The sequence below is a fragment of the Pipistrellus kuhlii genome, unplaced genomic scaffold (genome assembly GCF_014108245.1).
Source record: "Pipistrellus kuhlii isolate mPipKuh1 unplaced genomic scaffold, mPipKuh1.p scaffold_m20_p_3, whole genome shotgun sequence".
In the NCBI taxonomy this organism is placed as follows: domain Eukaryota; kingdom Metazoa; phylum Chordata; class Mammalia; order Chiroptera; family Vespertilionidae; genus Pipistrellus; species Pipistrellus kuhlii.
This window is the reverse complement of record NW_023425529.1, coordinates 181,627,190-181,640,135: the sequence shown is the minus strand read 5'-3', so window position 1 is coordinate 181,640,135 and position 12,946 is coordinate 181,627,190. Positions and strand designations below refer to the sequence as shown.

General features: G+C 52.7%; 1 protein-coding gene across 5 annotated transcripts in view; it reads right to left on the bottom strand.

Moving 5' to 3' along the window:
* ACSL1 (acyl-CoA synthetase long chain family member 1) overlaps positions 1-12,946 on the bottom strand; it is a 61,675-nt gene that overhangs the window by 38,474 nt on the left and 10,255 nt on the right. For all 5 annotated transcript variants that reach the window (XM_036456403.2, XM_036456407.2, XM_036456405.2 and 2 more), the window contains exon 2: positions 2,246-2,467. In XM_036456403.2, coding sequence (XP_036312296.1) covers positions 2,246-2,440 — 195 coding nt within the window. In that variant the 5' untranslated portion in view covers positions 2,441-2,467. The remainder of the gene's footprint in view (positions 1-2,245; positions 2,468-12,946) is intronic.

Sequence of the window (12,946 nt, the reverse complement as noted above, 5' to 3'; positions counted from 1 at the left end):
TTCTACAGTGTATGTCCTTATTGCCTTCCTGTGCAGGTGCAGACGTGAGGGCTAACGTCCTCTGTACGAGCCAGATGTGTGGAAGGACATGTCATGTCAGCAGCTGTGACTTTTATAAGAGACCTCAGTGCTGCTGCTTTAAAAACAGCCAGTGTGGGCAGGGAGGAGACGCAGCCAAACCCCAAAGAGCAGACGCTCCTCATGTTAATGCCCGGCAGGCAGAGTGTACGGGAGCGGAGGGTGCGGACCGCGGTGTGACAGGGGACGTGGGGTGAGAGTGGGGACTGGCACAGGGCGTGAAGCGACAACATTTTCATCGGGCGGCCGGCCCTGCCAGATACACAAGCTCCTGATTAATACTTAATGAAATGAATTAAGTTCCTCTCTCTGCCACAGAAGCCCGTGTGATGAGTGCGCTCCAGACAAGCATTTATAACTACTAAGTATCATCCAAGGCTAATCTCACATCCATTATTTTAAGATGACCTTTTAGAAATGCAAAGCAAAGTCTGTAAACCTACAAATTCTGAACATCTGAGCTAAATCCATTTCTAAGAAAAATCAGGAAGGCTACATACCGGGTAGTGAAATTACAGATTGTAATTTTCTTTCTGCTTATCTGTAGTTTTAAACTGGTCTACAGTGAAAATGTATGAGTATTTCAGTAAGACTCAGTGACTTCATGCTAAGCTGGAACTTAAAAATCACATTGTAAGTGCTTCCACAATTTCTCATACAAGAAATAAGACTTAGGTGATTTTTACAGTTACTGCTAAATTATAAACATCTCTTTTTAAAAATATACTTTTATTGATTTCAGAGAGGAAAAGAGAGGGAAAGAAAGAAACATCAATGATGAGAGAGAATCATTGATGGGCTGCCTCCTGCACACCCCACACTGGGAATGGAGCCCATAACCCGGGCATGTCCCTGACAGGGAATTAGCCTTGACCTCCTGGTTTGTAGGTCAAGGCTCAACCACTGAGCCACGCCGGCCAGCCTAAATTACAAACATCTTAAATCTGCACTCGCCACGCCCTCTTCTCACAGTGAGGGCAACGCTGCCAGGAGAGAGAGCATGCCCCAGACCTCACTGGTACCTGTCAGAGCACATTAGCTTCTACTCACCATTGGAATATCATTAGCTGAGGTGAACTAATAAGCTGACCTTCTATACAGAAATAAAGTATCTTAGAGCCATCTCTCCTCAGCAGTTCACTCCTTCTATTCCTACGTTTTGACATGAATAAAACTGGCATGTCTTTTCTATTTTATGAGTGTCACATTAACGAACCCAAGAGATTGTCTGAAAGAACTGAAGTCTTGTAAGTAAGAAGCAGCTATATTTAGAAGGGCACGCTCCCTCCCCCACAGGCCTGCCTGCCGGAGGAGGCTTTTCACCCACATCTGAGGCAGGGCGTGAGGCAATCCTGCATTTACAACCGTTTCTCATATAAGTCGAAGGCCCCGCGCACTGGACAGGCACCGGGGTCGGGCAGGAGAGGGAGAAAGGACAGCATGGAGAGCGGGGCAGGAGTCACGCCGCTGAGCACCGCTCACCTTCCCCTCCCGTTTCCCCTGGCCGGGGGAAGGTTCGAGGCGGAGGAAGGAGCAGAGGCTGGGAGGGAGCCGGCCCGTTCCCATGTCCTCGGCCATCCCACCGATCGGCCGCCTTATGGAGGGCACGCTCCAGTGTGTTTTCCAGCAGTGACAGCCTGACCTTCCGTTTGCCCGAGGGACACACAGCCATGGCACTCAGCAGCGCAACCGCAGACGCCCCGGGTGTCCTATCAAAGCTGTGGCCGCGTCATTCTGGCAAGTTCTATTTAAGATCCCAGAGTCCCTTTCAATGGCTGTGGGATGTGTTCTAACTTTCAGATACTGCACGTGCGTGGGACAACCCTCTTCTCCGCGGGAACACAAGGCCTGCGAGAGCTGGGGCTCTGCCTGTCCCCCCTGTGGCTCCTGTCGCAGAATCTTGGGGCGGCCGCAGTGCCAGTGCAGGGGAGAGGCGCCGGGGACTTCTGGGATGAGCCCGAGTGACGATGGGCAGAGCCCCCCAGCCAACACCCCTCATCTGTCCCTCTGCCCCACACTCTAGCCTGCACCTCCACTTACAGTCATCGGCAAACTTGTCTGTTGGGTCCATCTCCCCTGACCAAGAGCCCTGCACGCCATCACGTCTGATGGGCGCGGATCATTGGGGATGGGCAGGGGGACCCGGGCAGGCCAGCCCCCCACTTACCGCCACCTCCACCGACTGCATGGAGAGGTCGCAGGGCGGCTTCAGGGCGCGGGGCCGCGTGGCGTACCAGAAGGTGGTGAGCGCGGCGAAGGCGCCGAAGCCCATGAGCGTGTTGGTGGGCAGCGTGCGCACGTACTGCCGCACGTCGGCCAGCTCCGGCATCCGGAAGTAGCGGAACAGCTCGTGGGCCTGCATCGTCGCGGTGCTGCCCTACGCTGGCTTCTGTGGGGGGAGAGAGACATGTTCATTCCGGGCGGGACCCCTGCGCCACCCGCCGGCCGCAGCCAGGGCCCGGGCCTCCTCCTGGCGGTGCTTCCCGTTCTGCACGCCCCCCCCCGAGGAAGCGTTCTACCCATCGGCCTGCGTCCGGCTTCCCCGAACCACACTGAGAAATGTGTGCGCACAGAACCTTCCCTCGGTCGGTGGAGACACGAGGGGAAGGTTTTTGGTGCCCAGCGGCGTGAACTGCTCAGCTGAGTGGCATAAGTCACCCTCCCCTCCCCTGAGAGGATACCCTCCCCTGAAGGCTCTCCTCCACACAGTCATAGAGTCACTGCCGCCAGCACAGCCCCGGGGAGAGGAGCGAAGAGGCACACACAAGCCCAAACCACCCAGGGCCGCCGGCTTTCACTTGTCCCACAACCAGCTCCCAACTGGCCAACAGCCCGGTCCAATGTCACCGTGTGTCCCCCGCCCCCGCCCTGCACCTGGAGGCGGCAGCAGAAGCAGGCGCCTGGGGAGCCACCGCTGGCTGTGCTGATAAAAGAACTTCCTTTGTGCTCCTCGGCGGAGCACAGCCAACACACCCTAACAGGTGAGCACGCAGACACCGTACACCAACCACCGCACACTCAGAGAGGTGGCAGCGCAGTGTTTGAGAAAACGTACAGAATAGGACTTAAGATCCCAGGTTCTGGAACCAAACCCTGCCTCCCCGGCTCACAAGCTGTGTGATTTGGGACAAATGACTTCGCCTCTCTGTGCCTCCGTTTCCTCGTGTCTACATGGAGGTGGGAAAGGTTAACCTATCTCGGAGGGCTTTTGTGAGGGCTAAGTAATTCACCTAGAACTCAGAATGGTACGAGGCACAGAGCGCTCCATAGAGGGAGGCATCGTTATTACGGTATGTCCTCTGCCATTGCTCTGCGGTTAGTCCTGCGTGCAGAACGGTAAGGTTCAGAGGTAATGAAAGTTTGTAAACGAAATTTAGAAGCCAAAATTAGGTGAACTTAAAGTATATTACAGCCTCAAATTGCATGTTACAACTTACATATACACCAGTATAAAAATGTGAAGTACAGATAATATAGAAGAATAATTCTCATTAGAAAGTTATTGATGAATAACCGCTCTATAGTAAGTTTGATAGTAAAGGAAAGGAAAGAACAGTAAGTGACCTGAAAGAGTTTTCTCGAAAATTTCCTGGCAATCCACTAAGGGTTCATTTAGCTTGAAGTTCAGGTATCTGTGAACTGCTTGTTATATGTTCTTTTACACAGACTGACAATAATCCTCCTTTTTCAAATACAGAAATCCTCCTTTAATTTCAGTCTGGGCTACTGTATTTTTTTCTTTACAGCGTAGCAGCATATCAAGTGTTTTCATTGGCCACTGATACTACATGGGCCAATAGAATTAATTTGTTCAGCTCATGCAATCTTATGCTACAACAGCTCTGTGTAGGTGTAAGTACATATGTACGTATACACACACACACACACACACACACACACTGGAAATTTCAAGCTCTGACATGACAACAGAGAAGGAACAGATAAGCACATTTCTTCAGGTCAGAATTCTGGAGAGAAAACACCAGTACTTACAAAACCACTCACCATCTGTGCCACCAACAGCTGAGTGCAGGTGACACACCACTGCAGACACAGAAAAGGCGGCGGGGTGGGGGGGGGGCAGGGGCGGAGGAGCTCAGCCTGGTGCCTACCCCCCTGCCAAGGTCCCTCAGGGCATTAGTCACATGCTGAGCCCTGTGCGGCTGCCCACTGGGCTAAAGGTAACTAGCAGGCAAAATCCATACTTGACGTCCCAGGAGAAGAGGGGTGAAGGATGGCCAATGAGAAGCTAGGAGCAGAGTCACCCCACTGCTCCACCCATGGGCAGGGACAGGCATCAGTCAGTGTCACTGCCAGTGCCAGCTCTGAAAACAGACATTGTTTTCTTTCTGCTCTGCTCCCCAATAGGGAGAGACAATGGGCATATTTTGAAAAGCCACTGAAATGATCAGATGTTGGGTGGTATGTTGAACCAACACAAGGCAGACCAGGAAAGAAACAGACTGTCAATATACACTCACAGCACATTTTATTCTAGATGAATTCATAGGAATTAAACGACTCCAGTCCCTGAACATATCTGAACATCGAGTGGGCACCGGACGGGTGCCGGGAGCTGGCGGACAGCGCTAAAGACTGGGCCAGGTGCTCAGTGGGCCAACCAGCTTGGGGGGGCGGGTGGGGGAGATACAGTACAAAATTAATATCTACAAGATTGATGGGTGTTACCACCATTCACATCCAGTGATCAGGCTGGGCCTCTCTGAGGGAGATGCTTACGGGAGACTTTGAGGCTAAGCAGGCAAACTGAGTCGGTTCTCTCGGCACTGAGCTGTCACACTCCACACAGTACCCCAATTCCACATGAGCAAAGCAACCTTCTGCAGTTGGCGTGTGCACCTGCCTTCCCCTCTGATCGACCCACCTGCTACTTGTCTTTGTTACCCGCCTCAGCACTGTGAGTTGAATGGGAGTCGCCCACCCCTTACCCAGCACCCTGCCTTTCCCCGAGGTAATTGCAATAAAGCCTAGATCGTGTGGACGTACAGGGGTTGTCCTACAGCGGGGCTGGGGAACCTGTTTTCTGCCAAAGCCCATTCGGATATTCATAACATCATTCCAGGGCCACACGAAATGGTCAACTTAGAATTAGCCTGTTGTAGTCCAACACTCAATTCACTCACCCCGATGCCTTGGCAGGGCCAGACCTAATGACTTACTGGGCCCCGTACGGTCCTCAGGCAGGACATTCCCCACCCGTTCTACAGTCACATCCCCATGTGAAAATACTCGATAATTCCCTCACACACACATACAGTCCTAAACGGGTGGTTTTTTCCTAGTGTGAGCGTTAGCAATAGCCGAGCTGCAGACAGCGTCAAACTAAGAACGAACGCAGCCTATTTTTAGAAACGTCTAGGAAAAAGCTCTTTTTTTTAAAACTTCAGGGAAGTACAGTAGCACTTGTGCAAAAGCATTTCATCGGGTCCTGACCCGTCGTGCTGAGGGCTTACCGCCAGCCGCACGCTGATCTTCGGTGATGGAGACAAGCCGCAGTGCTCCCCGCCTCCTGGCTGGCAATCAGTAACCAGCTGCGAACCGGCCACACCGACCCAACTGGTTCATGCTCTGGGTAGGGAACGTCAGCCCGTGCAAGGGAGGACCAGGCCAAGACCTCATTTAGATCCGAGGAAAGAACCAAGAGCGTTTAAACCTTTCCCCTTCTATTTTACTGCTGTAAGGAAAGGTACTTGGGAGCGTTAGAAATGGAGGCAGACCTACCCTGTTTCCCCGAAAATAAGACAGCGTCTTATATTAATTTTTGCTCCCAAAGATGCGCTAGGTCTTATTTTCAGAGGATGTCTTATTTTTCCATGAAGAAGAATACGGTACACATTTATTGTTCAATGAAAATAAAGGAAATTTATTACCTGTATAAGGTACGGTAGGACAGTAGTTGTCAACACAAACCAGACAAACTGTGAATCCTACAGTATCAAGAATTTACTCATTTATTCAATGACAATCATGTCATCATCTTCTGTAACATCATCACAACAATCCAATTGCTGAATTTCCTGGTGAATTTCTTGTGACTCCATTTCTTTCAGAATCAGTGGACCAAATCTCTCATGTTTAGCCAAGGGGGGCCTTGTTTTCGGGGGGATGCCTTATATTTCACTCAGAAGGAACCCTGTGAGTAGGTCTTATTTTCGGAGGATGTCTTATTTTCGGGGAAACACGGTACATTCAAAGAAAATGAGCCACAAGAATTGCCTTCGAATGCTGTACGTCAGTGGTTGGCAAACCGTGGCTCGAGAGCCACATGTGCCTTGTGAGCCACAGTTTGCCGCTCTGCTGACTGAGGAGTTTGCCCACCACTGCTGTAGGTGAACATGCTTTAGGACCGTCTCAATCAATAGTTGGTCTTAAAGAAGTATCGAGACTCACAAACTTGCTAACCGGTGGTTAAAACTCTGAACTAGTTCTTACTCCAAACGCTGTTCTGTTGGAATCTTTTAAAAGTTCTTTGGACAGCAGATGTGCACACCATCGTCTCGGGAAGTTCACGGCCCGGGCAGATAGTCATGCTGTTGGCGCTCAGAAGACAATTCAGTCGGCTGCCTTAAAGGCTTATGCAGACAGTAGCCAGCGTTTACTGGCTGGAACACAGGAGGCTGTTGGCAGCCAGCTTCTCCTTCCCCTCAGCTACTCCTGCACCCCTTCCACTCTGCACCCACAAACAGAGGATTTGCTAGTTTGCATTTCTGATGAAGCTGGAGTCTAAAACCACAGACTGACAGGAACATGGCAAAGGGCAGGGAGACCTGGCGGAGGCCCAGCGCGAAGCATAGCGCACAGGCGGCGCTTACACAGACCCGAGAGAGGCCGGCGCGCCGGGCAGGGAGCAGGAGCGGGCTGCGTGGCTGTCGGAGAGCAGGAAGCCTGCTTCCCAGCTGCCCGGACTTGGAGAAAGACAGCTAATGACATAATGAGCATCGATCAGGCGTTTAGCAAGCTCTCACATCCGGTGTCTCAGCTGAACGCCACAGTACAAAATGAGGGTGGGGAAATCAAGGCTGGAGGTTTAGGAGGCTTCCCCCAGGTGTCTTCCAAGATCGGGACGCCAATCCGGCTCTAAATTCAGGCGTTTTCCTCCACGTGAACAATTCTCAACCTCTGGAGGCCGCTGACCCTCACCACTAAGAACCGCGTGGGGCTCAGGAGGGCCCCTTCATCCCACGCCAGCCTAGGGACCGGTTGGAGCAGGTGGCTTCTGAGGTCCTCCCAGCACTCAGAACTGGCCTCTGAAACCCATCTAAGTCTCCTCTCCTTACATCACCATGCCCTTTGTCCCTCACCCTGACCTCTGAGCTTGTGGGTTCCAGGGCCACTGTGCACAGCTGAGTGCAGGTGACACACCACTGCAGACACAGGCGGGGTGGGGGTGGGGGTGGGGGTGGGGCAGGGGCGGAGGAGCTCAGCCTGGTGCCTACCCCCCTGCCAAGGTCCCTCAGGGCATTAGTCCCCTTTTACCATGCTGTGGGCACCAGGAAGAAGTGGCCCAAGCCAGAGGTGGCCCAGAAGGGCATCATTCTCTGAGGACCAGGGACACACACGGATGGACACACACACACACGGCTCCTGCCATTCTGCAAACTTATACTCACAGGAGCACTGTACGTTCTTCATGCCATGTGCAAACCAAGAAAGCAGGTGACTGGGGTGTCTGTCTCCTCCTGGAGCCCCTCAAGCTTTCGTCCAGCCGAGTACCAGCGGCTTGAAAGAGAACGTCACTTGGAATGACGCCCTCGAACAAACCCACATAAGGAGCACCCTTGCCCCGGTGGCAGCCGATGGAGAAATCCTGACATCTTTGCTGAAAACAGCAAGCCAAGCTGGCAAGAGGCTGCCATTCCCTGCTCCGCCCCCTTCCCCTGGCACAATGGGTCCTTTACAGGGGCTGAAAGCGCCCCCTTTGTCCCGCACTGGCCGGGCCCAGCTCGGCCTCGGGGGGAACGGGAGCGTGGCAGCCAGCGCGCGTGCTGTGCTCTCAGCGCGCCACTCCGAGCGGCCGGAGCCGTGCTCCTTCGCCCTGGCTGGCAAGTGACCTAGAGCAGGATTTGCTTAAGCCATCCCCCCTTGCACCAGAAGGCTCTCCCTGGAGAGACGGAGGTGCAGACGCCCAGAGGCCAGAGGCCACCAGTGAGAAAGGGCAGCAGAGGCCACTGCCCCACCCCGTCCCAGACAGGCATTCCCGAGCACGCACACGGGTGCTGCCCTGGGACCACCGCCTCACCTGAGCCTGGGAGGGGAAGGCCATGTGGCTGACCTGGCATCCCATGCCCGGTGGGCAGGCATTCGCAGGGGACTGGTGACTCCCACCCACTGCCCCGAGCTCTCCTCCAACCCACTGCATCCCCACGTCTATTTCCAAGAATGTGTTTACACGGAGAAACGGAGCAGGGACGCTGTTTTCAGAAACCTGATGTATTAAACGACTCGAGTCAAGGTGAACACGTCTACACTAACCCACTCCCTGCCTCTCTCCCCAAAAGCTATCAGACAGACTGAGACACAACGCTTTTAAGGGCACGGGTAAGGCTAGACCAAATTTAACCAGCAAGATTAGGGCCGTACCTCGCCCATTCATGCTGGCCACGGGCCACAAATAAATAACAAAAATAGATTCCAAATATAGCGAGTCCAATTTGAGCAGATAAACTACTAGGGATTAGACGCATGAAGCCACAGATACATTTAAGTCACACGGCAATGCAGATTATTTTAAAAATATTTCCTTTTTCCTATCCGAATTTCATTACTACAGTCTTGTATTCAAATCTTTGACCAGGCCTCTCTAAGGCCACCTCGGCGGAGGGTGGACAGTTTTCTGTGGCCTCTCTCCACATTTCTCTCTTCCACTTACGCTGTCTAAGCACTTTTGAAGTCACACATGCGGCTGCCACTGAAAAAGCCTCCCAAGTCCCAGGAACACAGTTGAATAATGTTAGGACAGTTATAAAACGTGTCCTAGGGGTACATGTTCATAGCACTTAAGCCACATACTTCATTGCCTTTTAAACTGACTTCTAAGAGATTTTGACAGCCATACCCGACAGTTGCCTTTGTAAAGTCAGACCCCCAGAGATGAGTAGCCAGCTGGCATTCAACTGCTTTGCCTTAGAAACAGTAAAATTCGGGTAGTTGGCCTTTGCAAGAACTAGGACTGGAGACCTCCCTGGTGGAGGTGTCACTACCTTCAATTCAAGGATCAGGAACTGGCGCCCAGAAGCTCAATGCCAAGTGCACAACCCAGGCACACGGTGGCTCCATCCAGACAGAGATGGGAGGCGACACGCCGGACGGCCCAAAGCCACGGCTTGCAGTGGTAAGACGCAGGGTGAGTGTGGGCCCATCCAGAGACAAAGGGACACGCACACGTGGAATGTAGACCGTGGCATAGTAATCAGCCTTTAAAAAAACAGGCAATCCGGATGCCTGCCACAACATGGCTTAACCTTGGACACGTAATGCTCAGTGAAAGGAGCCAGACACAAGAAGACAAACGTTATGCTATTCCACGTACACGAGGGAGCTGGGTAGGCATGCCCACAGAGATAGGACTACCAGGGGTGGGAGCGGGGAGAGAGCTTTTCTTTGGGATGATGACAAATTCTGGAACCAGAAAGTGGTAATTGCTATATAACACTGGGAATGAATGGACTTAATGCCACTGAATTGTACACTTAAAATGGTTAACTTGACAAATTTTATGTTACGCATATTTTACCACAATAACATTTTTTAAATCAATTAAAAAATAACAACACACCAGGCCCTGTCCAGGTGGCCGATGGTTGGAACATCGTCCCGGCATCAAGAGGCTGAGGTTCAATTCCTGGGCAGGGCATACACCAGTACCCAGGTGGCAGGTATGTGCCCTGAGGTGATTCCTCCTGGGCAGGGAGCATATAGGAGGCAATCGATTGATGTTTCTCCCTCACATCGGTTTTTCCCTCTCTCTCTCTTCTGCACTTTCTCTCTCTCTAAAAATCAATAAAAAAAAAAAAAATCATTATGCCGAAACCGGTTTGGCTCAGTGGATAGAGCGTCAGCCTGTGGACTGAAAGATCCCATGTTCAATTCCGGTCAAGGGCATGTACCTTGGTTGCAGCACATCCCCAGTAGGGGGTGTGCAGGAGGCAGCTGTTCGATGATTCTCTCTCATCAATGTTTCTAACTCTATCCCTCTCTCTTCCTCTCTGTAAAAAAAAAAAATCAATAAATATATTAAAAAATATGTATCATCATGAGGATTACACACACACACACACACACACACACACACACCAAGATTTGGTAACTAAATGAATATAGATGGAAAACAGACTAAATCAGAGGGCTAAATTTTTGAGCCTGGCAGGGCTCCAGGGATGGCACTCGGAATGCGGGGAGCAGTGGGGAGGTGGGGAGGGAAGACCAGCAGGAGGGAGCTCCATCCTCTGTGCCTGAGAAGTTGAATCCTCTCCCTTGGTTCTCTGGGTGAGCTAGCCACGGAGGCAGGGTCCTGGGTGCACACCACCTCCACTCCCTCCCAGCTCCCGCGCTCCCTCAACGTCCACTGGTCTTCCCTGGCCTCCCTGCGCCCCGCACTCCCCACTACCACCTCCACCTTCCATGTGTCCTTCACGGCAGCTCCGTGCCCTGGCCTGCTTGGCAGGCCCACACCCTCCCCAAGCAGGCCAGAGGCCACTTCCTGTAATCACCTCTGATAGGTCCCGGCCAGAGCGCCCAGTCCTTCCTCACTGGGCATGTACTCGTCACACCTTACACTGGGGCGTGTCTGCTTCTAGGGAGATGCCTCTCTGCCCTCAGGGCCAGCGCCCTTCCCATCTGCCTTGGCGCCCTGGGCGCTCATCCATTACTATGTAACACTGCCCAGACTGGGGCTTCAGAAACCTTCTCTGAGTCATGGATGACCCTCTGTGATTCGGACCGACACCCCACTGTGAGCCCGGGAGGATACATTTATTTATAGAGTGGAGTTTCCAAAGAGAATGGGGAATCCGATCATCCCTCGACCTCGGCCTTCTCCGCACCCCTCGGAGCTGCGGGGGTCCACAGGCTGGAGGGAGCCAAGGAGCCCCAGGTGATGGGGACTGAAAAAAGGTTCAAGCCACCGACTGAAGTCCACATAACGACGGTGTCATTCAGTGGGGAGGGGGACATGTACGATGCTTTTATTTATTTATTTTTAAATATATTTTATTGATTTTTACAGAGAGGAAGGGAGAGAGACAGAGAGCTAGAAATGTCGATGAGAGAGAAACATCGACCAGCTGCCTCTTGCACACCCCCTACTGGGGATGTGCCCGCAACCAAGGTACATGCCCCTGACCAGAATCGAACCCGGGACCTTTCAGTCCACAGACAGATGCTCTACCACTGAGCCAAACCGGTTTCGGCATGTACGATACCTTTAGTAATATATATATTTTTAAAAACATAGCGCCTTGCCTTCTTCCCATTATTTCTCAAATAGCCCCAGCCATCCAAGGACAAGGACCTCTCTGCTCCTTAGCAGACATTCAGACGTACATTCAGACCTCTGTCTGCGGGCTGGTTTAAAACAAACCACGCCTGCCCACGGACAAGTGCCTTGCTGAAGCGGAACAGCAGATGCCAGAAGTGTGCAAGCCCAGACCCCGACCCCGGGGCTGCCCCCCGCTTCTGGGAGCGAGGCTTCCATGTCAGAGGAGAGACTCCTCCAAACAGACGCACAGCCCGGGAGCCGGGTAGAGGCAGGGCTCCAGGGATGCCGAGGGTGGTGGGTGGCACTCGGAGATGTAAGGAATGCGGAGGACAGGAGCTGCCCACATTCTCCGGGGGACAAACCCAACCCTATGGCTCTCCTGCCTTCTCTCTTCAACACGGACGTGAGGGCCTGTCCTGGACATCCACTTGGGGAGACGTAATTATAGTCAGGACACGCCTGATGACGACAGCACGGAGCGGCCTCTGAGTGGGACAGCAGGTTATTTCATGCCATGGAGCTGAAGTTCACTGCCATGGAGCTGAAGTTCACTGCCATGGAGCTCAAGTTCACTGCCATGGAGCTGAACTTCACTGCCATGGAGCTCAAGTTCACTGCCATGGAGCTCAAGTTCACTGCCATGGAGCTCAAGTTCACTGCCTTGGACTTGAAGTTCACTGCCATGGAGCTCAAGTTCACTGCCATGGAGCTCAAGTTCACTGCCATGGAGCTGAAGTTCACTGCCATGGAGCTCAAGTTCACTGCCATGGAGCTGAAGTTCACTGCCTTGGAGTTCACTGCCTTGGAGCTCAAGTTCACTGCCATGGAGCTGAAGTTCACTGCTGGGGTGAGGCGGTGCCTTGGCCAGCGTGCCCAGAGAACCGGGGGAGAGGATGGAAGTCCTTCCTTCCTATCTGCCCTCGCTTCCTCATCACTGCTCCACGGCATTCTCCCAGGCTCAAAAACTGAGCCCTCCAATTTCGTCTGTTTTCCCCATTTATATCTATTTAGTTACTGAATCCTGGGTGTGTGTCTTCTGAGGATATGTTTGTTATTGATTTTTAGAGAGGGTCCCACTCAAGGAAATTCCAGAGAGAAACAAGATGTTTCCACGGGTCCTTCCCCAGGGGTTTAATCCTGTTAAGAGACTTCTGTACGTATATGTCGGGACAAGGCAGGGATGTGGCTGGTAAGAGTGGGAGCGGGCAGCCGGCTCTGCTCCATCGGATGGGGACGCCGGTTAGGCTGGCCCCACCCTCTGCAGAGGCTGCTGTAGGCACAGCTGCCTGCCCGCCACCTGGTCCCGATGGGCGTGGTGTTTCCGTTGGCACGCGGCACAGGAGGAGCCCTACGCGCACCTGCAGGTCTGCG